Below are 24,670 nucleotides of genomic sequence, written 5' to 3'. Positions count from 1 at the left end.
AGACCAAGCCTGCCTGGTTGAATCTGAAAAAGCAAACCTTGGGCCACACTAGCACAGTCCTGAGAAAGAAGAAAGTTGTTTCTGCGTCTGTTTTAACCCAGTAGTGATCTTTTGGCACGTGGAACCAAGATGGCCAAAGTACCGGCTCCAGAGTGACAGAATGAGGCCTCCGGGATGCTGGTGGTGGCCTCGGGTGCGGTGCTGGCCGGCACCTGTGAGATCCCAGACCACAGTGAACCGCTAACACTTACTGAGAACTCAGCTAGCGCTGGGCGCGTTTCTAAGTGCTTTACCTGCATTGTTTCACGAGCCCTCCAACAACGCCACCTAGTCACAATACCTAAGTTCTCCTGAAGGGGAAGCCGACTTAAATAAATTGCTCCCCGTCTCCGTAGCCTTGATAGGATAGGAAGCCTGGCCCTCTAGCTCCAGAACTGGCTTCTTCACCACTGACATTTAGTGAGCACTATGTTCTGAAATCCCTCTTCCTCATTCTTTAAATGTTGGCCCTGACCAGTGGCATCAGAGGTCCCCAGAACAGCCCAAGCAAAGGCTGGGAGAAAGGTCGCCTACCGGCCACTCAGGCTTTGGTGGAAGGCAGCAGTGAAGCTTGGCTTGGGCCTGGCCTGGCTGAGGTCTGGCCAGAATGAGCACCTTCCAGTTTGGGTCCTTCAGCAGGAACTAGGCACAGGCTCCCAGCCTCTGCTCCCGAGGGAGACACAAGAACAAAATGACAGATGCCTTTCTCAGTGCATGCAAGGTCGCTTGGCCTCTGCCCACAGGGCAAGGAGCCCCAGCCCTGCTCACTGTGCCTGGCGCCCCGCTCAGAGCTGGCTGAGCCCAGTTCTTGATCAACAGCTAAGGGAAAAGGCCTTGATCAATTCCAGGCGGGTGCAGACAGGAAAAAAGAAGACTTGAAAACGCTTCTACCCTCCAATTCCCAAACCCACTACCAAGCTGACAGATAAACTCCCCAATAACAGGGAACCACCACAATAAACAGGATTCTGCTCATGCTCTTACAACTGAAGCCAGTGTCAATCTTTTGTTGCCTTTCAAAATCCTTTTCCCCTCAGTTGGATTTTCTAATTCTTCCTAAGGGATTTGTTCTTTTTTGATCCTCAGGGCCCCTCTTGAGAATTTAAACAGGTCTTCCCAGATTTCTGCTCCCTGTTCCTTCTTGCACCTGCACTGCTTACTCCTCAGTGTCTGGGAGGCATTTGGTTTCAGAGGTTTCCAAAGACTCCAGAGGTCAAAGCTCAACTTACATTTGTGACACAGAAGAATAGAAGATTTAAGAGAGAGAGATTCACATCAGAAGACTCAGTGTTGTTAAGATATTAATCCTTTTCAAATTAATCTACAGATTTAACGTAATTCTAATAAAAGTTCTAGTGGGATTTTATTTTTTGTAGAAATTGACGAACTGAGGAGTGCCTGGGTGGCTCAGTTGCTTAAGCATCTGCCTTCAGCTCGGGTCATGATCCCAGGGTCCTGGGATCAAGCCCTGCATAAGGTTCTCTGTTTGGCGGGGAGTCTGCTTCCCCCTCTCCCTCTGCCTGCCTCTCTGATCTCTTTCTCTCTGTTAAATAAATAAATAAAATCTTTAAAATAAATACATAAATAAAAATTTAAAAAGAAGAGATGAAAAGCAAGGATCTATAATAGCCAAAACACAAAGAAACAAGGTTGGATTTCAAGATTTACTATAGAGCTACAGTCACCAAGACAGTGTAGTATTGGTGAAATGACAGGTACACACACCAAAGGAAGAGAACATGGCCCAGAAATACGTGGTCAACTGCTACTTGACAAAAGACCATTGGAGAAAGGATGGTCTTTTCAACAAACAGTTCTTGAAAAAATTGGACATACCTATGCAAAAAAATGAACCTTGACCCATAACTCACACCGTATATAAATACGTGAAATGCATCAGAAAATGAAATATAAACCAAAAGTATAAGATTTCTAAAAGAAAACATAGGACAAAAGTTTTATGATCTTGGTAAGGCAAAGATTTCTTAGGACACAAGAAATACACAAACAATAAAGAAAAAACCGATCAATTGGATTTCATTAAAATTAAAAACTTAACACTCTTCATAAGATGCTGATAAAAGTAATTAACAAGGGGCGCTTGGGTGGCTCAGTGGGTTAAGCCGCTGCCTTCGGCTCAGGTCATGATCTCAGGGTCCTGGGATCGAGTCCCACGTCGGGCTCTCTGCTCAGCAGGGAGCCTGCTTCCTCCTCTCTCTCTGCCTGCCTCTCTGCCTGCTTGTGATCTTTCTCTGTCAAATAAATAAATAAAATCTTTAAAAAAAAAGTAATTAACAAAAAGACAAAACAAGGACTAGGAGAAAACATGTGTGAAACACATATCTGATAAAGGACTTGTATCTAAAACACACGAAGAACTCGTACAATCCAAAAAGAGAAAAAAACATTTTTTCAAAATGGGCCAAAGATTTTATAGACAAATGGCAAATAAGAACATGAAAAGATGCTCAACTCACCAGGGATTAGAGAAATACAAATTAAAACCACAATGAAATACCACAATCCATCTACTGGAATAGTCAAAAATTATAAAAATAAATAAAAGACAATATCAAATCTAGACTGAAATACTCATGCATTGTTGGTGGGAACATGAAATGGTACAGTCACCTAGGAAAACAGCCCTCTAACCCCAAAACAGATTTACCCAAGAGAAATGAAAACACATATCCAAGCCAAGACGTCCTAGTGAATGTTCATTGCAGCTTTTTTTTTTTTTTAAGATTTTATTTATTTGACAGAGAGAAATCACAGAGAGGCAGGCAGAGAGAGAGGAAGGGAAGCAGGCTCTCCGCTGAGCAGAGAGCCCGATGCGGGACTCGATCCCAGGACCCTGAGATCATGACCTGAGCCAAAGGCAGCGGCTTAACCCACTGAGCCACCCAGGTGCCCCTCATTGCAGCTTTATTCATAATCACTAAAGTTTGTAAGCAACCCAAGTGCCCATCAAGTGGGTAAAATGGTGAACACCTACATGGTGAACGCTACTCAGCAACAAAAGGAATGAATTACTGATACACACACTGATGAATTTCAAAAGCGTTATCTAGAGTGAAAGAAACCCAACTCAAAAGGCCATATGTTTCATTTATGACATCCCAGAAAAGGCAGAATTATAGGGACAGAAATTAGATCAGCTGTTGTAGGGATCAGAATGGAAGGATGGGGCTAGTTACAAAGGGTCACTAGGGAATTGAGGGGTGGGTAGTGACGGAAATATCCTGTATCTTTTTTTTTCTAAAGATTTTATATATTTATTTGACACAGAGAGAGAGAGATATCACAAGTAGGCAGAGAGGCAGGCAGAGAGAGGGGGAAGCAGGCTCCCTGCTGAGCAGAGACCAATGCGGGCTCCATCCCAGGACCCTGAGATCATGACCTGAGCTGAAGGCAGAGGCTTTAACCCACTGAGCCACCCAGGTGCCCCGGAAATATCCTGTATCTTAATGATGGTGGTGGTTACATAACTGTTCACGCTGGTCAAAACTCAAATTTGCACACATTTTTCTGTATGTAAATTAAACACTCACTAAACCCCACAAAAAGAAGCCAAATACTTCATTTTAAAATATAATTTATAAACACTTGCAATGATGTAAGACTAATCAGCCATAGAAAAATTTGTGTTGCCAGAACCTTTCATCAAATAAATACACTTACCACTGATGGTTTTAGGCTTGGGGACAAAAGCTGTTCTGATTTACAGAGAATTTCACAAGAGGCTCTCTGATCCTTAGTCAACAGCTAAAGAAATGCTGCCAAACCACAGAGGGGAGCCAGGCATCCGCAAGGAGATCTTTTTGCGCATTTTCCTCCCAACGGATACATTTTTTTAAAGTAAATTATCATGAAAAAAGCTTGGTATTGGGCAAGCAGGTTGTTTCCTCATCTGTAAAAAGTCAGCTGATCTAAAGAGGTACCTAAATTAAAAACTTAAAAGTATGACTTTCCCTAACTAGCACAATTTAGCTGAATCTCCAGGGGGCCTTTGAAAGCCCTCTGATCTATGAAACCTGTGAAGTGAAACTCTACTCCTTGAAACTTCCATTGTATGTGCCTGACTCTGTGTGTGTTTGTGTGTGTGTGTGTGTGTGTGATACAGGGGGATAGGAAACAATGGAAATACATCTGATTAGGGCATTTCCACACCCAAAGCCACAACAACTCTGGGGCAGGACCAGCACAGTGACTGTCGTTAATAAGGGGAGGACAGCAGAATGGGAGTGCAGGGAAAACTCAATCCCAGGTCCCATGAATAATACCCTTCAAACAGCCCAGATTCTATCCAGTGCTCCCCAGTGCCCAGTCCCACACTCTGTCATCCAAGACTCCCCAGGGGAGGCGCTTTGGCACTTTTTCTTTTGTCTGTCTCCATCCCACTATCATAGTTGCTCAGAGATAGTGGCCCTCTGGAGGGGCCTCTGGGCCCACCTGATGAGCCCTGAGTTGATACAACTCCTTCCCCAGAAAGATGCTCTATAAGAACCCAGAGTTTCCCCAGACTTCCTCAAACATCTCCCTCCAGAAGGAAATCCGCAAAAGGGGTTTCCTTGGTAGGATAAGCTCAGAGCACTTAGATTTTTCTTCTTTCTTCCAGATAGAGTCAATAGACTACAGTCTCCTGGAAGTCTTTGCAGTAATAAAACAAGTTTTTTTTTTTTAATTTATTTTTCAAAAATATTTTATTTATTTGAGAGAGACAGAGAGAGAGAGCACGAGCAGGAAGGAGGGGGAGAAGCAGACTCCCCACTGAGCAGGGAGCCCAATGTGGGGCTCCATCGCAGGACCCCGGGGACCATGACCTGAGCTGAAGGCAGACACTCAACCCACTGAGCCATTCAGGCGCCCCAGGAAACCTGTTTAAATGTGGTTTCCAAATTCAGCTAGGAAATCCTCCTTCATGTAATACCCATTTACACGCCACAGAGCTAGTGTTCACACACACAATGAGATCAAAGCTGTTAACGTCCTTGCATTTGTACTTGTTACGTTTCTAGAAACATTTTGTTTCCAAGAAAATAAGATACATGTAATATACTAACATTTATGTAAAAATGGGGGCGAGTATATCCCCCATGTATTGCTTGCAGATGTATACAGGATCTCTGGAAGGATTAGGGAACTGGTCACTGCAGCTGTTTCCAGAGAAAGGAATAAGAGGCTGGGGGCAGGGAAAAGAGACTTTTTCATCTGTGCCTTTGTACCATGTGCACATGTTACCCAGGCAACCCATTAAATTAAAGTCAAATCAAGTAACAGGCACTGAAAAAGCAATACCTGAAAAACACAGAAACATCCACAAGCGCGTGAGCACACACATGCACACAGAATGCTCCAACCATAACACCAGAAAGGAACAGCTGCTGGGAATGTTTGGTGTTTGGACTTTGTATCCCACTTGCCTTTCTCTGCTTTTGGTGTCATAGTCAAGAAATCACTGCCAAGACCCATGTCATGAAGGTTTTCCTCTATATATTTTTTAGGAGTTTTATAGTCTCGGGTCTTACATTTGTCTTTAATCCATTTTGAGTTGATCTCGGTGTGTGGTGTGAAAAAGAGTCCAATTTTGTTCTGTGCGTGGATGTCCAGTTCTCCCGACACCATTTGTGGATGAGACTGTCCTTTTCCACCATGTATTCTTGGCATCCTTATCAAAATCAGTTCACTGCATATGTGTGGGTTTATTTCTGGGCTTTCTTTTCTGTTCTGCTGGTGTATAGGTCTATCTTTATGCCAGTACCATAAGTGTTTTAATTACAATAGTTTTGTAACATATTAAAATCAGAAATTGTGATGTCTCCAGCATTGTTTTTCTTGATCAAGATTGTTTTGGCTATCTAGGGTGCTCTGTGATCCCATATTATTTTTAGGATTATTTTTTCTGTTTCTTTAAAAATGTCATTGAGGGGCGCCTGGGTGGCTCAGTGGGTTAAGCCTCTGCCTTTGGCTTAGGTCATGATCTCAGGATTCTGGGATCGAGCCCCACATTGGGCTCTCTGCTTGGTGGGGAGCCTGCCTCCCCCTCTCTCTCTGCCTGCCTCTCTGCCTACTTGTGCTCTCTCTCTCTCTGCCTACTTGTGCCTCTCTCAAATAAAATCTTTGAAAAAATAAAAAATAAAAACGCCATTGAGATTTTGACAGGGATTACAATGAATCTGTAGATCACATGGACATTTAAAAAACATCAGGTCCAGGGGCGCCTGGGTGGCTCAGTCAGTGGGGCATCGGCCTTTGGCTCAGGTCATGATCTTGGGGTCCTGGGATGGGGCCCCCTCTCAGGGTCCCTGTTCAGTGGAGAGCCTGCATCTCTCACACCCATAGCCCCTCCCCCCATCTTAAAAAAAAAAGAATAAAATCCTTAGGAATAAATTCAACTGAGGAAGTGAAAGACTTGTACACTAGAAACTATAAAAATTGATGAAAGATAAGGAAGACATAAATAAGTGGAAAGGCATCTTGGTTCTTGTTCCCTGTACTTTTCCAAGTGTTTTCACAGAGAACACCTCATTTGAGCCTGATGCCGACTGTGTGAAGTAGAAAGGGCGGGTAGGACACCCGCCAACAGGAGGCAACCGAGGCCCCAGGAGGACTGGGTCAGAAGCTGGTGTCTCTGGCTGCTCCGTGGCAGGGGATTAGATCCTGGGTGTCCGACGCAGCCCTCAGCCTCTCTCGACAAACTTACCCGGATGGCAGGCCACCACTTCACGAGCGCCAACAGTATAAACTGCAGTGGGTCCACGGGTTAGGTAACCTTCCAAGGGACCACCAATGCAGGCGACAATCTCGATGGAAGATAATGCACATGTAAGACTAGGACATGTCACACTAAACAGGATTATAAATGTAATGTGTGACGTACACATACATTCATGCCACTGCTTACCACTCTTCAGTGGCCTCAGGCTCAAATCCACCTCCCTCCGTTCTGTAGTCAAGGTCACAGCCCAGCCTCTTTTTAGGCCCTTCATGCCGTTGCCCACCTCCAACTCCACCCTCTGGCTGTGCTTGGCTGCTTGTGGTTCCCCATGTGGGCCATGCCCTAGGATAAAAGCCCTCCCCTTCCACTTTATTAAAATGTGCTTATCACCGAGCTAACATTCCCATCTTAGTTTAGGCATCACTTCCCCCAGGAAGTCTCCCCTGAGAGCACATGCTCATGAGCACACATATAGGACTGTTGGTCAACTGTATTTCCATTGTTTCCTACCCCTCTGGATCACTTATTTGTCCATCTGATCCTACACGAGATCCTCAAGGACAAGGCATGAGCCCTGTGTCCCTGTGTACTGACCAGTGCAGGACCAGGCACACAGTAAATGCTCAATGCACACCAAAGCGGTCTGGCTGAACTAGAAACCTTAAACTATTTTCAGTGATTCTTTGAAGTCCACTTTGCTGTCTGCAATTGAAACTAATTTTGTGCTGGTGTTCTTCAATAGAAACACACATGAAATTCACAAGGATATTTAAAAGGCTCAAGGCATGGTACAAGGGAGAAGGAAGAGGACCATCTTTACCAACAAACTGCATGGAGCTGACCACAACTTCCTGGGACACTGACCCCTCAGCCAGCAACAGAGGGAAGAATGGAAGTGTCTGAAACTCAAGGATGACTCAGTAATTCGCTTTTCCTCAAAGAGCAGCAGGCATGTAAGTACAGCCTGTGATGGGAGGCCTAGCGATGGCAGGCACCAGGGAGACCGAAGAGCACCCATCTCAGGCACTCAGCAGAGGGTACAGCCTGTAAAGGCAGCCTAGGTGACAGCCCAGCTTGTTTGTTCAGAGGACGGCATTCAGAGGACGGTATTCAGGTCTGGCCGAAGGGAAGTTTGACTGTCAGTTTCGTATGTCAATCTGGAGAGGCCACAGCACTGTTATTTAATCAGACACTAACCTGGGCAGGGCCTTGAGCCTGTTTAGTAGACGTTAATAATCAGGGGCGCCTGGGTTGCTCAGTGGGTTAGAGCCTCTGCCTTCGGCTCAGGTCGTGATCCCGGGGTTCTGGGATCGAGCCCCGCATCGGGCTCTCTGCTCAGTGGGGAGCCTGCTTCCCTCTCTCTCTCTCTGCCTGCCTCTCTGCCTACCTGTGATCTCTGTCTGTCAAATAAATAAATAAAATCTTAAAAAAAATAAATAAAATCTTTAAAAAAAGGTTAATAATCAGTTGAGGCACCTGGCTGGCTCAGTCAGTTGGGCATCTGCCTTCAGCTCAGGTCCTGATCCTGGGGTCCTGGGATTGAGCCCCACATCGGGCTCCTGCTCCGCGGGGAGCCTGCTTCTCCTCCCACTCACCCCGCTTGTGCTCCCTATCTCGCTGTGTCTTTCTCTGTCAAATGAATGAATAACATCTTTAAAAGAAAAAATAGTTTATAATCATTTGATTTTAGGTAAGGGAGATTATGCTACATAATCTAGATTTCAATCAGTTGAAAGGCCTTAAGAACAGAACTGAAGCTTCTCAACAGAAGAAACTGTACTTAGGCATAGCAGCTTTGGCTGTGCCAGAGAGTTCCAGCCTGGCCTTCGTGATGGCTAGAAATACAGGTCCCAGAGTAGCCCTCTAGGTACCCATGACTCTGCAAAGCCAATTCCTTGTAAGAACTCCCTGAACATATATGTCATACTGGTTCTGATGAAAGCCCGACTGCTAACAGAAAGGCAGGCACCTTTCAGAAGGTGGGGAGAAAAAGGAGGCTCAGGCTGGAACTGAATTAGAGAGCGGGGCATGTTAAAGGTTCTGGACTGTTCCCGAGAAGCTAAGGGGAACTGCAGAGAGCTCTGAGCAGATGAAGAGCAGGACCAGACAGACCTGCATTTCAGATGGAGTTCCTTCATCTAACTGTGGGATGGAGAATGGACTGCAAGTGTTCAGAACCCGCCAGGGGGAGGCGCTACAAAAAAGGGAAGAAGCTGAAGCCATAACTCAGGTAAGAAAGGAGCCGATCTCAAGGCGCCTGGGTGGCTCAGTGAGTTAAGCCGCTGCCTTCAGGTCAGGCCATGATCTTGAGTCCTGGGATCGAGTCCCGCGATCGAGTCCCGCATCTGGCTCTCTGCTCAACAGGGAGCCTGCTTCTCTCTCTCTCTTTGCCTGCCTCTCTGTCTACTTGTGATCTCTCTGTCAAATAAAATAAGTAAAATCTTTAAAAAATAAAAAAAAGAGGGGCGCCTGGGTGGCTCAGTGGGTTAAAGCCGCTGCCTTCGGCTCAGGTCATGATCTCAGGGTCCTGGGATCGAGTCCCACATCGGGCTCTCTGCTCAGCAGGGAGCCTGCTTCCCTCTCTCTCTCTCTGCCTGCCTCTCTGTCTACTTGTGATCTCTCTCTGTCAAATAAATAAATAAAATATTAAAAAAAAATAAAAAAAAATAAAAAAATAAAAAAAAGAAATGGTAAGATCTCAGGTGGACAAAGGCCCGGGAGGAAAAACAGGAAGAAATATCTGAAGGAGGTAAGAGGAGTTAAGCCTCATGGAACCTGGTGACCTACTGGCCTGGAGTATGAGGAAGAGGGCAGAGGAATCCAAGTTGATTTTCTGGTTCTTATCTTATCCCACTGGACCTCACTGCCATGTGGCAGCAACTAAAGTGTGTTCTCTCATCTCTCCGCTAAATGAAAACATGGGGCTAGAAACACTCATTAACTACCCAGATGCTACATATACATCATCCAGCCTGGTAAAAACAATAGGCCCACAAGACACCCTGTTGTGAGCCCTTTGGCTCTTTTGAATGGAACCCTACAGCTGCCCCTGCACAGAATAAGGAAAAAGGTAACATCTGGCAGAACAAAGCCAGAAAAACATGTCTGGGAAGATCCTGGGTAGGAAGGAAGGAAGTGAGAGCAGGGCCATGGCCCAAGCAGCTGTTTCTGCCATCTCCTGGGCCTGGAATGGACTAAAGGCAGGGTGTGAGTCCAAGAGCCTCCCAGGGAGAGTGAGGATGAGGGCATGGGCTGGGGGGAGGTACCAGAACCTTCATAGGACCCTGGGAAGACTGTTAGTGGGTAGAGAAGAAGGCAAGAACCCCAGGCAACATCAGCACATTGCAAACTAATGGCCATTTCCTGACTGCAAACTGGGGAAAATTACCCCATCTTCCCACCTAAGAGAAGAAAAGAAATAATCCATCTAGAAAAGACTGAGGATATATCAATATCTATCTGGGAGAAAGAAGAGATGGGAGCAGAGATATTTGTCCTTGGTGACTGTATGAACCATTTTTTTTAAGATTTTATTTATTTATTTGACAGAGAGAGAGAGAGATCACAAGTAGGCAGAGAGGCAGTTAGGCGGTTGGCGGGGGAAGCAGGCTCCCTGCTGAGCAGAGAGCCCGATGTGGGGCTCCATCCCAGGACTCTGGGATCATGACCTGAGCCAAAGGCAGAGGCCCAACCCACTGAGCCACCCAGGCACCCCTGTCTGAACCATCTTGACATAACCATCAGTTTCTCTGCAGGCTAGACACTTCTCATCACCAGAACGACATTTTAAAAGAGGAAAAGACAGAATAAATATGCAAAGAATAAGGAAAAAGAAATCCAGATATAAGGGCGCCTAGGTGGCTCAGTGGGTTGGGCCTCTGCCTTTGGCTCAGGTCATGATCTCAGGGTCCTGGGATTGAGCCCTGCATGGGGTTCTCTGCTCAGCAAGAAGCCTACTCCCCACCCTGCCCCGCCCTCTGCCTGCCTCTCTGCCTACTTGTGATCTCTCTCTCTATCATATAAACAATTAAATAAATCTTTAAAAAAAAAATCCAGGTATATCAGTAAAGAAAACCAGCCAACCATGAGACAAAGACAAGAAAGGATCAGAGAAAATCTTCAGAAACAACCACAAAACAAGTAATAAAATGGCAATAAATACATATCTATCATTAACTACTGTGAATGTAAATGAACTAAATACTCCAATCAAAAGACAAAGGGTATGAGAATGGATTAAAAAAAAAAAAAAGACCCATCTATATGCTGCCTATAAGAGAGTCATTTCAGACCTAAGGACACCTGCAGATTGAAAGTGAGGGTGAGGGGATGGAGAAATATTTATCATGTAAAGGCTGTCAAAAGAAAATCAGAGTAGCAATACTTACATTGGAATATTAGATTTTATTTTTTTCTGACAAAGTAAACTTTATTTTTTTAAAAGATTTTATTCATCTATTTGAGAGAGAGAGAGAGAGGAAGAGCAAGCACTAGGCTACTCTCTAGAGGGGAGCAGAGGCAGAGGGAGAAGCAGACTGCCTGCTGAGCAGGGAGCCCTATGCCATGCTGGGCTCATACCAGGACCCTGGGATCACAACCCGAGCAGAAGGCAGACACTTAGCGATCTGAGCCACCCAGGCACCCCTACTCTCACCACTTTTATTCAACATAGTGCTGGAAGTCCTAGCCACGACAATCAAACAAACAAACAAACAAATAAATAAATAAAAGGCACCCAAATTGGTAAGAAAGAAGTAAAACTTTAAGTACTAACAGATGATAGGCTACTATATATAAAAAAACCCAAAAAGACTCCACCAAAAAACTGCTAGAAAAATTCAGTAAAGTCATAGGATACAAAATCAATCCACAGGGCACCTGGGTGGCTCAGTCCTTGGGCATCTGCCTTCCGTTCAGGTCATGATCCCAGGGTCCTGGGATTGAGCCCTGGCTTCTCCCTCTCCCACTCCCCCTGCTTGTGTTCCCTCCCTCTCAAATAAATAAATAAAAATCTTAAAAAAAAAAGTGAGGGGCGCCCGGGTGACTCAGTGGGTTAAAGCCTCTGCTTTCGGCTCAGGTCATGGTCTCAGGGTCCTGGGATCAAGCCCACATTGGGCTCTCTGCTCAGCAGGGAGCCTGCTTCCTCCTCTCTCTGCCTACTTGTGATTTTTCTCTGTCAAATAAATAAAAATCTAAAAAAAAAAAAAAGTGAGACCTGAAACCGTAAAAATCCTAGAGAGTAAAAGTAGTCATTTCTTTGATGTCAGGAGTATCAAGTTTTTTCTAATATGTCCCCTGAGGCAAGAGAAACAAAAGCAAAAATGAACTACTAGGACTGCATCAAAATAAAAAGCTTCTAAGGCGCCTGGGTGGCTTAGTGGGTTAAGCCTCTGCCTTTGGCTCAGGTCATGATCCTAGGGTCCTGGGATTGAGCTACACCGGATTCTCTGCTCAGCAGCGAGCCTGCTTCCCCTTCTGTCTCTGCCCACCTCTCTGCCTACTTGTGATCTCTCTCTGTTAAATAAATAAATAAAAGCTTAAAAAATAAAAAACCAAAACCATACCCAGAAACAATAAAATTTTTAAAAATGTAATTTATAAATAAAATCTTAAAAAAAAAAAAAAAAAAGGAGCTACCCTACAATCTGATCCAGTAATCACACTACAGGGTATTTACCTTCAGAATACAAAAGCACTCATTCAAAGAAATACATGCATCCCTATGCTTATTGCAGCATTTTTTACAACAGCCAAACTATGGAAGCAGCCTGTGTCCATCAATAGGTGAATGGATAAAGGAGGTATGGTACACATAGACAATGGAATATAATGCAGCCATAAAAAAGAATGGATGGAATCTTGCCATTTGCAACAACATGGATGGAACTAGAGAATATAATGCTAAGAGAAATGAGTCAATCAGAGACAATACCATATGATTTTACTCATATGTGGAATTTAAGAAACAAATGAACAAAGTTAAGAGAGAGAGAAAATAAGAAATAATCTCTTCACTATAGAGAACAAACTGATGGTCACCAGAGGAGAGGTGGGTGGGGGTTGGGGTGAAATAGGTGATGGGGATTAAGGAGCTCACTTGTCATGAAGAGTACCAGGTAATTAAAATAAAACTTATGGGGCACCTGGGTGGCCCCGTCTGTTAGGTGTCTGACTCTTGATCTCAACTCAAATCTTGATCTTAGGGTCGTGAGTTCAAGCAAGCTTCATGGCGGGCTCCATGCCGGGCGTGGAGCCTACTTTAAAATAATTAATTAATTAATTAATTAAAAATAAAATAAAAACTTAAAAATGAAAAAAATATAGAGACATACATACATAAAAGAGGAAAAGATGGGGATTAAAAAATTCATGAATAGCAATCCAATCAAGAAATGGGCAGAGGACATGAACAGACATTTCTACAAAGAAGACAGCCAGATGGCCAACAGACACATGAAAAAGTGCTCCACATCACTCGGCATCAGGGAAATACAAATCAAAACCACAATGAGATATCACCTCACACCAGTCAGAATGGCTGAAATTAACAAGTCAGGAAATGACAGATGCTGGCGAGGATGCGGAGAAAGGGGAACCCTCCTACACTGTTGGTGGGAATGCAAGCTGATGCATCCACTCTGGAAAACAGCATGGAGGTTCCTCAAAATGTTGAAAATAGAACTACCCTATGACCCAGCAATTGCACTACTGGGTATTTACCCTAAAGATACAAACGCAGTGATCCGAAGGGTCACGTGCACCCGAATGTTTATAGCAGCAATGTCTACAATAGCCAAACTATGGAAAGAACCTAGATGTCCATCAACAGATGAATGGATAAAGAAGATGTGGTATATATACACAATGGAATACTATGCAGCCATCAAAAGAAATGAAATCTTGCAACAACGTGGATGGAACTAGAGGGTATCGTGCTTAGTGAAATAAGTCAATCGGAGAAAGACAACTATCATATGATCTCCCTGATATGAGGATGTGGAGATGCAACATGGGAGGTTAGGGGGATAGGAGAAGAATAAATGAAAGAAGATGGGATTGGGAGGGAGACAAACCATAAGTGACTCTTAATCTCACAAAACAAACTGAGGGTTGCTGGGGGGAGAGGGGATTGGGAGAGAGGGAGTGGGGTTATGGACATTGGGGAGGGTGTGTGCTATGGTGAGTCCTGTGAAGTGTGTAAACCTGGCGATTCACAGACCTGTAGCCCTGAGGATAAAAATACATTATATGTTTATAAAACAAAATAAGAAATAAGATACATAGATTAGAATCTCAAAAAAAAAATTCATGAATAGGGTTTTGCTTCCAATAATGATGGATGAGTTCCTTAGACCAACTGTCTTGGAAATAACAACCATACACTTTGGACAAAATATAAAAACCCTTAACTGAAGGCACTTAAAAGCAACAAAAACCAGGCAGAAACTGGAGGGGAGGTCCTCTTGGCATGAAATGGCACTAGTTAAGTGTCCCATTTTTTACAGCTCTTCACCTTAGGGCAGGTCCCAGTGGGAACCAGGTCAGGAGGCTAAAACTTTATTAGAAACCAACAGTTGGGGCGTCTAGGTGGCTCAGTGGGTTGAGCCTCTCTGCCTTCCACTCAGGTCATGATCTCAGGGTCCTGGGATGGAGCCCCTCATCTAGCTCTCTGCTCAGTGGGGAGTCTGCTTCCCCTCCCCTCTCTCTGCCTGTCTCTCTGCCTACTTGTGATCTCTGTCAAATAAATAATAAAATTTTAAAAGAAACCTACAGTCTTCTTGGCCTAAAGAGTCTAAGGACACAGTGTGGAGGGGCTACAACAGCAGAAAAGTGATGCTGGAATGGCCTGAGCCATAGAGGTGGAACCTCACATTTTGCACATGAACTCTGCCTGCCTCTATGAATGAAACATGAGCTGCACAGGCACAGGGCATAAGCAGCCTATCTTAAGAGATATGAGCTGCCATTTAGTGCAGGGGAGGTAGAATTTAGAGTTTTCGTCCAGCCAAATTAACTGCCTGATAAGCAAATGAACATTCTACGGAGGAGTGTAACAATCTAGTCTCTAAAACATACCACTCATGTCAGGGAGATAATCCACAACTCTAGACACAACACAGTGTGACCCATTCGAAACAAAAGGCAAGCAATGGGACTGACCGTGAAATGAATAGGATGTCAGAATTACAAAAAATTGGGGGAGCACCTGGCTGGCTGAGTCAGCAGAGCTACTACTCTTGACCTGGGGTTGTGAGTTCAAGCCCCATGTCAGGTGTAGAGATTACTTAAAAAATAAAATAAAAAGTTTGGGGGGCATGTGGGTGGCTCAGTCAGTTAAGCATCTGACTTCAGCTCAGGTCATGATCTCAGGGTCCTGGGATCGAGCCCTGTGTGGGGCATCCTGCTTAGTAGGGAGTCTGCTTCTCCCTCTCCCTCTGAACCTCTCCACCCCCCACTCATACTTTGTCTTGCAAATGAATGAATAAAAAATAAATTAAATAAATAATAAAACAATTTTTAAACTTTTTTTTAAATTTTAAAGAAGCCGGTACAGTTATGCTGAAAGATTAAAAAATATGCTTGTAATTAATAAGTTGGGAATCTCATCAGGAAAACAAATTATTTAAAAATAACCAAATGGGCTCTACCTAAGAATAAAAATATATCCACACACAGCCTGCACAAGAATGTTCACATCAGCATTATTCACAGTGGTCAAAAGTGAAAACAACCCCAATAACTATCCACTGATGAATGAATAAGCAAAATGTAGTATATCCATACGATGGAATATTATTCAGCCACAAAAATGAGTGAAGTGCTAATCCATGATATGATGTGGCTAAACCCTGAAAACATATTAAGTGAAAGATAGGAGATACAAACAGCAATATATTATGCGATTCCATTTTTAAGAAATATACTTGTGTGTGACTCCTGATCTCAGGGTTGTAAGATGAAGTCCCACATTGGGTGTAGAGTTTACTTAAAAATAAAATCTTAAAAAAAAATATCAACAATAGGCAAATTCATAGACTGAGGGTACACTAGTGTTTGGCAGGAGCTGGAAGGAGAGGGATCAGGAGAGATTGCTGGTGGGTACAGTTTGTTTTTGCAGTGAAGAAAATGTCCTAGAATTAAATAACGGTGATGGTTTCACAGTAGTGTGAATACACTAACACCTACTATTTTGTATACTTAAAAATGGTTAATTTTATGCTATGTGAATTATATCTCAAAATTTTTTTAAAAGGTAAAAAACATCATAAGAAAGACAGATGAATATAGAACTCTACTTTTTTTTTTCTTAAGATTTTACTTATTTATTTGACACAGATAGAGAGAGAACACAAGCACAGGGAACAGCAGAGGGAGAGGGAGAAGCAGGCTTCCCGCTGAGCAGGGAGCCCGGCATGGGGCTCAATGCCAGGACCTGGGATCACAGCCTGAGCCAAAGGCAGGAGCTTAACTGATTGAACCCAGGCGCCCCAGAACTCTGTACTACCTTTGTGATTTTTCTATAAACCTAAAATTACTCCAAACTAAATTTAAAGATTATTCACTTATCTATTTGAGAGAGAGAGTGCGCACACACCACCTTAAGTGAGGGACGAGCAGAGGGAGAGGGGCAAGCAGACTCCACACTGAGCACAGCCCAATACAGGGCTCAATCTCATGACCTTGAGATCATGACCTGAGCCGAAATCAAGAGTTGGACACTTAATCAACTGAGCCACCCAGGTGTCCCCAAAATAAAATTTATTTTATTTGTATTTTCTTTTATTTTTGATTTGGCAGGTGAGTTGTTACACACTTCTTAGCGGATTCCAACTTCCATGGCCACCATCCTGATAAAATTTATTTTAAAATAATTCCAGGGACGCCTGGGTGGCTCAGTCAGTTAAGCATCTGCCTTCAGCTCAGATCATGATACCAGGGTCCTGCAAGGGAGTCCTGCATGGGACTTCTTGCTCAACAGGGAGCCTGCTTCTCCCTCTGACTGCTGCTCCCCCTGCTTGTGCTCTTTCGTTCTCTCTGACAAATAAACAAAAAAAAAATTTTTTTTAATTAAAAAATCAGGGCACCTGGGTGGCTCAGCCAAAAAGCAGCTGCCTTCGGTTCAGGTTATGATCCTAGGGTGCTGGGATTGAGCCCCATATCAGGCTCCCTGCTCAGCAGGAAGCCTGCTTCTCCCTCTCCCACTTCCCCTGCATGCATTCCCTCTCTCTCCCTCTGTCAAATAAATAAATAAAATATTTTTAAAATAATAAATAAATAAAATAATTCCATTTACTGGGGCATGTGGCTGGCTCAGTCAGTTAAGCATCTGCCTTTGGCTCAGATCATGATCCTGGGGTACTGGGATCAAGCCCTGAGTCCAGCTCTCTGCTCAGCAGGAGTCTGTTTCTCCCTCTGCCCCTCCCCACTGCTTGTGCTCTCTCTCTCTCTCAAATAAACAACAAAAAAAAAACTTTCAAAAAATAAAAAAATAAAATAAAATAATTCCTTTTATAATGGCATCCAAAAAACATAAAGTTCTTAGGAAGATAAAATTTAACAAAAGATATTCATACCCTGTACCCTAGAAAGTACAAGCCATTGCTAAAACAAAATTAAGAATACTCAGAGATAGGGGCACCTGGGTGGCTCAGTCATTAAGCATCTGCTTTCAGCTCAGGTCATGATCTCCGAATCCTGGGATCAACCCTGCATCAGGCTCCTTGCTCAGCAGGAAGCCTGCTTCTCCCACTCCTCCTGCTTGTGTTCTCTCTCTCCCTGTGTCTCTCCCTGTCAAATAAATAAATAAATAAAATCTAAAAAAAAAAAAAAAAAGAAAGAACATTCAGAGATATACCATGTTCATGGATTGCTAAAATGTCAATTCTCCCCTAATTAGGGTGACCAATCATCCCAGTTTGTCTGGGACTAAAGGAGTTCATTTCTAAAGATGCAAGACTATCATTTCTAAAGCCAAGGCAGTCTTGGGCAAATCAGATGAATTTCTCACCTAACTTCAAACTGATTTATTGTTTCAATACGATAGATCTTTTTTTAAAAGAAATTGACAAACTGATTATAAAATTTATGTGGAAAAACAGAATCTACAGCAGCCAAAACATTTCTGAGGAAGAAAAATTTGGAAGGTTTACAATATCTAATTTCAAGTCTTACTATAAAGTAAAATAAGATAGTACATTATTAATAAAAGGGCAGACTCAAAATCAATGGAAATAAATGCCCATATATATAGTCAATTGATTTTTAACAAAGACAATTCAATGAGAAAGGCTAATCTTTTCAATAAATTGTCCTTAAATAGACACCCATATGTAGAAAAGTGAAACTCACACACAATTCCATTTACAAAAATTAACCCAAAATGGATCACATACCTAAATGTAAAACCACAAATCTAGAAAACTTCTAGAAGAAAACACAAGAGAAAATCATTGGATTGGGCAAAATTTCTTTATAGGGGATACAAAAAGTATGATCCATAAAGGAGAGAAATGGATAGATTCGATTTAATCAAAATTTAAAACTTCTCTCCAAAAGATACCACTGCAAAACTGAATAGGCGAGTCGCAGGCGAGACCATATTCACAAAGCATATATCTAAGAAAGGACTGGTATTCAGGATATATAAAGAACTCCTACAACACAATAATAATAAAATAATAAATAACAATAATAAAAAAATACTATCCAGGGAGTCCTGGCTGACTCAGTTGGAAGAGCATGTGACTCTTGATCTCAGGGTCATGAGTTCAAGCCCCACACTGGGTACAGAGATTACTTAACTATGGGGCGCCTGAATGGCTCAACCAGTTAAGCTTATGGCTCTTGATTTTGGCTCAGGTCATGATCCCAGGGTTCTGGAGTCGAGTCCTATGTGGGGTTCCACACTCAGCCTGGGGTCTGCTTGGGATTCTTTTCCTCTTCTTCTCCCTCCCCTTTCACTCCTCCCCCTGCCTGCTCACTAACGCACTCTCCAATTCATAAATAAAATCTTTAAAAAATAAAAGAAAAAAGAAAAAATACTACCCATTTTTTTTTTAAAAAGGCAAAACATTTGTACAGATACTTTACAAAGGAAGTTGATAAGCACATGAATAGCTAAAATTAGAAAGACTGACAACATCAAATGTTGGCAAAGGTGTACAACCACTCTGGAAAAAGGTTTCTTAAAACTAAACATAACCTACTCGATGAGTCAGCAACTCCTTTTTTAGGTAATGACCTAAAAGAAAGAAAAGCATTAAAAAACTTATATTCATGAATATTCCTAGAAGCTTTATTTATAATAGCCATAAAGTGGAAACATCCCAGGGATCCAGCTACAAGAAAATGGATCAACTGTGGTATAGTCATAAAATGGAATTCTACTCAACAATAACAAGGAACAAACCAGTAACACAACAGGGATGAATCTCAGGAACACTAAACTGAGTGAAAGAATCTTCACACAAGAATACGTACTATATGATTCCACCTACGTGAAGTTCTTGAACCAGCAAAATTATTTTATGGTTAAAAAAAATCAGGTTGGGCGCCTAGTTGGTTCAGTCATTAAGCGTCTGCCTTCAGCTCAGGTCATGATCCCAGGGTCCTGGGATGGAGCCCCACATTGGGCTCCCTGCTCAGTGGGAGCCTGCTTCTCCCTTTCCCACTCCCCCTGCTTGTGTTCCCTCTCTTGCTGTCTCTCTCTCTGTGTCAAATAAATAAATAAATAAAGTCTTTATTATAAAAGAAATCAGATTAGGGGCACCTGGGTGGCTCAGTGGGTTAAAGCCTCTGCCTTCAGCTCAGGTCATGATCCCAGGGTCCTGGGATGGAGACCCGCATCAGGCTCTCTGCTCCGCAGGGTGCCTGCTTCCTCCTCTCTCTCTCTGCCTCTGCCTACTTGTGATCTCTGTCTGTCAAATAAATAAATAAAATCTTTAAAAAAAAATCACGTTAATTCTCAGTGTGGGGGCAGAGCTGAGTGAGACGAAGCAAGAAGGAACTTTGTGAGGTAATGGTAATGTTCTAAATTCTTTGAGGAAGTTGGGTTACATTCATGCAGGTATTTGAAAAAAAACATCAAGTACCACACTTATGGGGCTCCTGGCTGGCTCAGTCGGTAGAATGTGCGACTCTTGATCATGGGGTTGAGGGTTCAAGCCTCAAGACAGGTATAGAGATTACTTTAAAATAAAGTCTTTGTTTAAAAATGATACACTAATGATTTGTGCATTTCACTAAATGAAAACTTCACCTTAAATATTCCATTAGCTATTAAACCCTACAAGAAGCCCTACTGCCTTTCAAGGTAGGGTTTTAGAAACAAGGCAGGATAGGAGCTGGACCACTTCTCCTCACCATCTCTATACCCGCCCCTTATGGCATTCCCTAAATCACAGGATAAGCCAAAACAACATTTCAGATATTCGTCCAACTCCTGCACCATCAGGCACCTGGTACCCTTGAGCTATTCCTACTCTCTCAAACCAGATCCCGCAGTAGAATCTGAAAGCAGTCACTTATGCCTAGCATAAATTAGTGACTGGCCTCTATTCTGGCTGAGGCCCTTCCAATTTTGCCTCAGTATCTTTCTGTGCACAGAGATATTTCAGGGAGCAGGAGGGGGGACACGTAGAGAGGTGGGAAGATCCTTCTGTCACTCCCTTTCACCAGCCTAACCTGCCGGATCTTCAGTGCTTCCCAAAACACACACCAGGGAACTCTCACCCAAAAAAATCACAGGCAGAGCCTGCAGTGTCCACACATCACAGTGGGTTGGAGAAGACTCTGTGTGAACCAGACAACGTCCAGAACATAGCCTACCACTCAGCTATTCCCCCCTTGAACGGAATATGGAAGACCTTCCTGACTCTGTTTGCTCCTTGAACACAAGCAGCTCTGAATGAAATACGCATTAAAACACAGACACAGGGGCGCCTGGGTGGCTCAGTGGGTTAAAACCTCTGCCTTCTGCTCAGGCCATGATCCTGAGGTCCTGGGATGGAGCCCCCCATCATCGGGCTCTCTGCTCAGCAGGGAGCCTGCTTCCCTTCCTCTCTCTCTGCCTGCCTCTCTGCCTGCTTGTGATCTCTGTCTGTCAAATAAATAAATAAAATCTTAAAAATGAAAAAGAAAACACAGACACACCTAGAACAGCACCCGACGCACGGATGAATAAATGAATGAATGAATGAAGCAAATATTTAGAAAGAGCCACAGGCATTTTTATTCAATGAAAACAGATGGAAGGCCATGATAGGGGTGAAGGAGAAGGGACACCCCAGCTATAAATTTCAGGAGAAAGGACCAAACTATTTGGCCAAGTGGCCTTCCCTCCCTAACCCCTGGGAAGCTATTATTAACCTTTCACCTCCCCAGGAGGTGTGGTCCCAGAGTAACAACAGATTCAACCAAACAAACACTGGGGTCCCCCACCCCTAACCACCTGCAGTGGCTCAGCTTCCTGAGCAGATCTCCCCCTGCTTCCAGAGTCACCCCTTTCATTTGCTAATGTCACTTGCTTATTAAAAACAAGAAAGACAGGAGCGCTGGAGCACAAAAGAAGACTTAGCTCCTGGTCATCTCGCTAAAGATCCTATGTCCTCCTTTTTAGGGGAGTGCTCTCAGCCTGGGAACTATTTTTCTCACCAGAGGGAAGTTGAGGTGGAGAATAAAGAGGGAAAGAAAAAGCACAAAACGTGGAGAAAACAAACTCCTGCAGGCCTTAAATTCAGGGGTGCACTGGACACTCGGGTCTCTCTTATCTGCTCAGCCTCCTCATATCTTACGAGGCCCCAGGAGTTCCAGGTCCAGAAGCCCAGGAGAAGAACCCATGGGAGCATCCTGGATTTATAATGCTGGTGGCTACCCCCCTCTTGTCTAGGCTAGCTAGCAGCATTCCCTATGTCCAAATGCCTTTCTATGGGAGTAAATGGGCCTCAAAAAAAAAAAAAAAAAAAATCTACAGCAAAGGGATTAAATTGATCTGACCAAACTGACCATTTGTGTCTTTTGCTTTTTGCATTTTGTGCATTTGCCCTCTGCCACAGAGTAACGCACCTGCAAGAGCGCACAGTTGTTCTTCCCCTGCCTTCCTGGAAGCGCGTTTTAGCTTCTGAAAGTCAGTGCTGCCAGATTCAGGAAAGCAAGTGAACTGAAACTTCCAGTTTCTTTAGGGGAAGGCAGCTCCTCCTGCCTCCGCATTCTGGGACTCTTGAGATGGCCCTGGAGCTGCCTTGATCCTCTCCTTTGATCTGACTTAAAGACCCCAAGTTAGACTAGTAATTACTAATTCTATTGGAAACAAACTCCCGGTCCGGTCTGTATGCACCATCAGCCTGCATCAAATAAGATCTTTCTCCATTTTGCTCTTCAAATTGTCCCATTAGGTGGTTTTGTACGAATTCCAGCTAAACGTCCAAATTCTTATCAGGACTCTGTTAAAAACTTCAGTCATTCCTTCTAAGAGACCCCGGTCAGGGGTGATGACCTAGCATAAAGACCACTGTTATCACAGCACACTCCACAGAATACCGTGTCTGCGGTATCCTGCCTTGTGCAGCAAGGCAGCATTATCTAGCGGGTGGAGGACTGCCGCACCTGGTGACGTGTTCAGGGCCAAGCCAGGAGCCACGGTTCACCACTGCTCCGTGGGCTCCAGGTGGTGGCGCCGGGGCTGCCTCTGGCTTTAGCACAAGTGCTCTGTCACCCTCGGGTCCAGACCCCCAACCCCACCCTCCCTCTCTGCCACACTCTATGCTCACCCTTTGAAAGGGGGTGGGCGAACCAGAGAATGCAACCACTAATTCAAACCAGAAAAACGGAGCACATGGAACCGAAAAGCGTTTTTCATCCAATCCGTCTGAAAGACCCCCTCCCTGTGAGAATTCTGGCTTGGCTACTTGGCTCTCCACTTTCAGAGTCAGAAACCTATTTTCTTGGGGCGCCTGGGTGGCTCAGTGGGTTAAAGCCTCTGCCTTCAGATCTCAGGGTCCTGGGCTCTCTGCTCAGCAGGAAGCCTGCCTCTCTCTCTCTCTCTCTCTCTCTCTGCCTGCCTCTCTCCCTACTTGTGATCTCTGTCTGTCAATAAATAAGTAAAATCTTTTTTTAAAAAAGCCTATTTTCTTCACTAACTCCTTCAAGTCAAAGGAGATGAAATGTATGTGGCTTTGCCTGTGAGCTCTTTTGCTTTTTAACTTTAGAAAAAGTGGGGCAGGTTACCAGACAGGATGGGAATGCACGGAGATGAAAAGCCAAGGTTTAGTCTCCCTGGCCGGGGATGTTGAGGTATCAGCTCTAAGCAGAGGATACACGACAACAAGTGCCTCTTGCTAACCTCCCCCCACCCCACTCTCTTCTCCCTGGGGACTGAAACAGATGTGTTTTATTTGCTCCATCTAGGAGGAGGAGAATTTATGCACACAGAGAGGGATTCCTCAGGAGGAGTCAAAATTCAGGGCTGGAACAACTGACGGCTTGTCAACAGCACACGATCAGATGGTCGTCCCAACCCCACACAAACGCAAACAAGCCAGACTGGTGCAGGGAGCTGCCAGGCCGCCCCAGTGCAGCGGTGGGTGTCAAAAGCCGCTTGATGGTACAGTGGTTTCAAATGAAGCTGTTTTACACAAGCAAAAAGTTGCTGTCTTCTAACAAACGGGCTCTCCGAAAAGACTGAAAAGGAGGAATGTTCTCTATTTAGCTAATGGGATGGGATGTGTTCAGAACACCATTTGTCATTTCTTTTTCCCAAGCAGTTAATGACCCCAAACGTTCCACTAGGCCCTGAGTGAAGCCCACCACACCACCCAGTACACAAGGGCACGGAAACCACGGACTGCTGTCCGCTCCAAGCCTGGAACTTTAAAAAAAAAAGGCGACCAGTTCAGCAGTCCCCTTCCTAAGCGCCCCCATGGTGCCGGGACAGAGGCCCCTGTCTCCTGACCCCGGTCCCGGTGCCCCGGGCTTCCCAGAGCATCACTTTTCTAAGTAGAAAGTTCCTTCCGCTGGGAACCTGTTGGCTCCACCAGCTGAGAGAGCTGAGAAATGGAGGCATCCTGGAGTTGGCCACAGGCAGAGGCCAGGCCTGAAGCTTGGGGTCCGAGCTTCGGCGTCCCGGCAGGGAGGACAGCCCTCCTCCAGTAGCCGGGTGGCCTCCCAGCCCCTCTTCCCCCGGCTCCCGCGGCCTGGGAGCGAAGCCCGGGCCGCACACGCCCCAGTGGCCAGGGCTCGGTCCCCGCGGCTGGCGCGGGGCGCCCCTCCCGTCCGGGCCCCGCACTCACCCACCGCCCGGATGCGGAAGCCGCGCGGGGGACGCAGCGCCCGGCGGCACCAGGCGTCGCGCAGCACCTGCAGGCTGGCGGGAGGCGCGTGCACCAGCAGCACCCCGCGCCGCAGCCAGCCCTGGAAAGTCAGCCGCGAGGCGGCGCGCGCCAGCCGCGAGTTCCAGAAGCAGCGCGCGTTGGCTCGACGGAAGGCGCGGAAGACCGCGCGCCCGCCAGGCTCCTCCGCGCCCGCCGCCGCCGCCGCCGCCTCCGGCGCCTCCAGCCTGCACAGCACCAGCGCTAGCGAGCCCGGCGCCAGCTGCACCGGCCCGGCCATGCCGCCGCGGGAGGCCGGGGCCCCAGCCTAGCGCATGTCCAGGAGCGGCGGGCGCGCGGCTCCGGCGGTCTGGGCGCCACACGCCAGACGGGAGGGATCGGCCGACTGCGCGCGGCGCCGGCTGCCGGGGGAACGGGCTCCGGGGGGCGGGGCCGGCGGCGCCCGGCGGCCGGGGGGTGGGGCGGGACGCGCGGCGGGAGGGTGGCCGCGGCTCGCGGCGGCGCGGCGTCCAATGGGGCTTTCCGAGGACTGAGGGGACTCTCCTCTCTAGCCGGACTCCGCCGCCCCGCCCCCCGTGGCCTCCGCGCG

General features: G+C 45.3%; 1 protein-coding gene across 1 annotated transcript in view; it reads right to left on the bottom strand.

Moving 5' to 3' along the window:
• STOX1 (storkhead box 1) overlaps nt 1–24,449 on the bottom strand; it is a 66,107-nt gene extending 41,658 nt beyond the window's left edge. Inside the window, exon 1 of the mRNA XM_046027822.1 lies at nt 24,043–24,449. Coding sequence (XP_045883778.1) covers nt 24,043–24,361 — 319 coding nt within the window. The 5' untranslated portion in view covers nt 24,362–24,449. The remainder of the gene's footprint in view (nt 1–24,042) is intronic.
• Nucleotides 24,450–24,670: the final 221 nt, after the last annotated feature.

Source organism: Meles meles, chromosome 13 (assembly GCF_922984935.1).
Source record: "Meles meles chromosome 13, mMelMel3.1 paternal haplotype, whole genome shotgun sequence".
NCBI classification, from domain to species: Eukaryota; Metazoa; Chordata; class Mammalia; order Carnivora; family Mustelidae; genus Meles; species Meles meles.
This window is presented reverse-complemented; position numbering and strand designations above follow the sequence as displayed.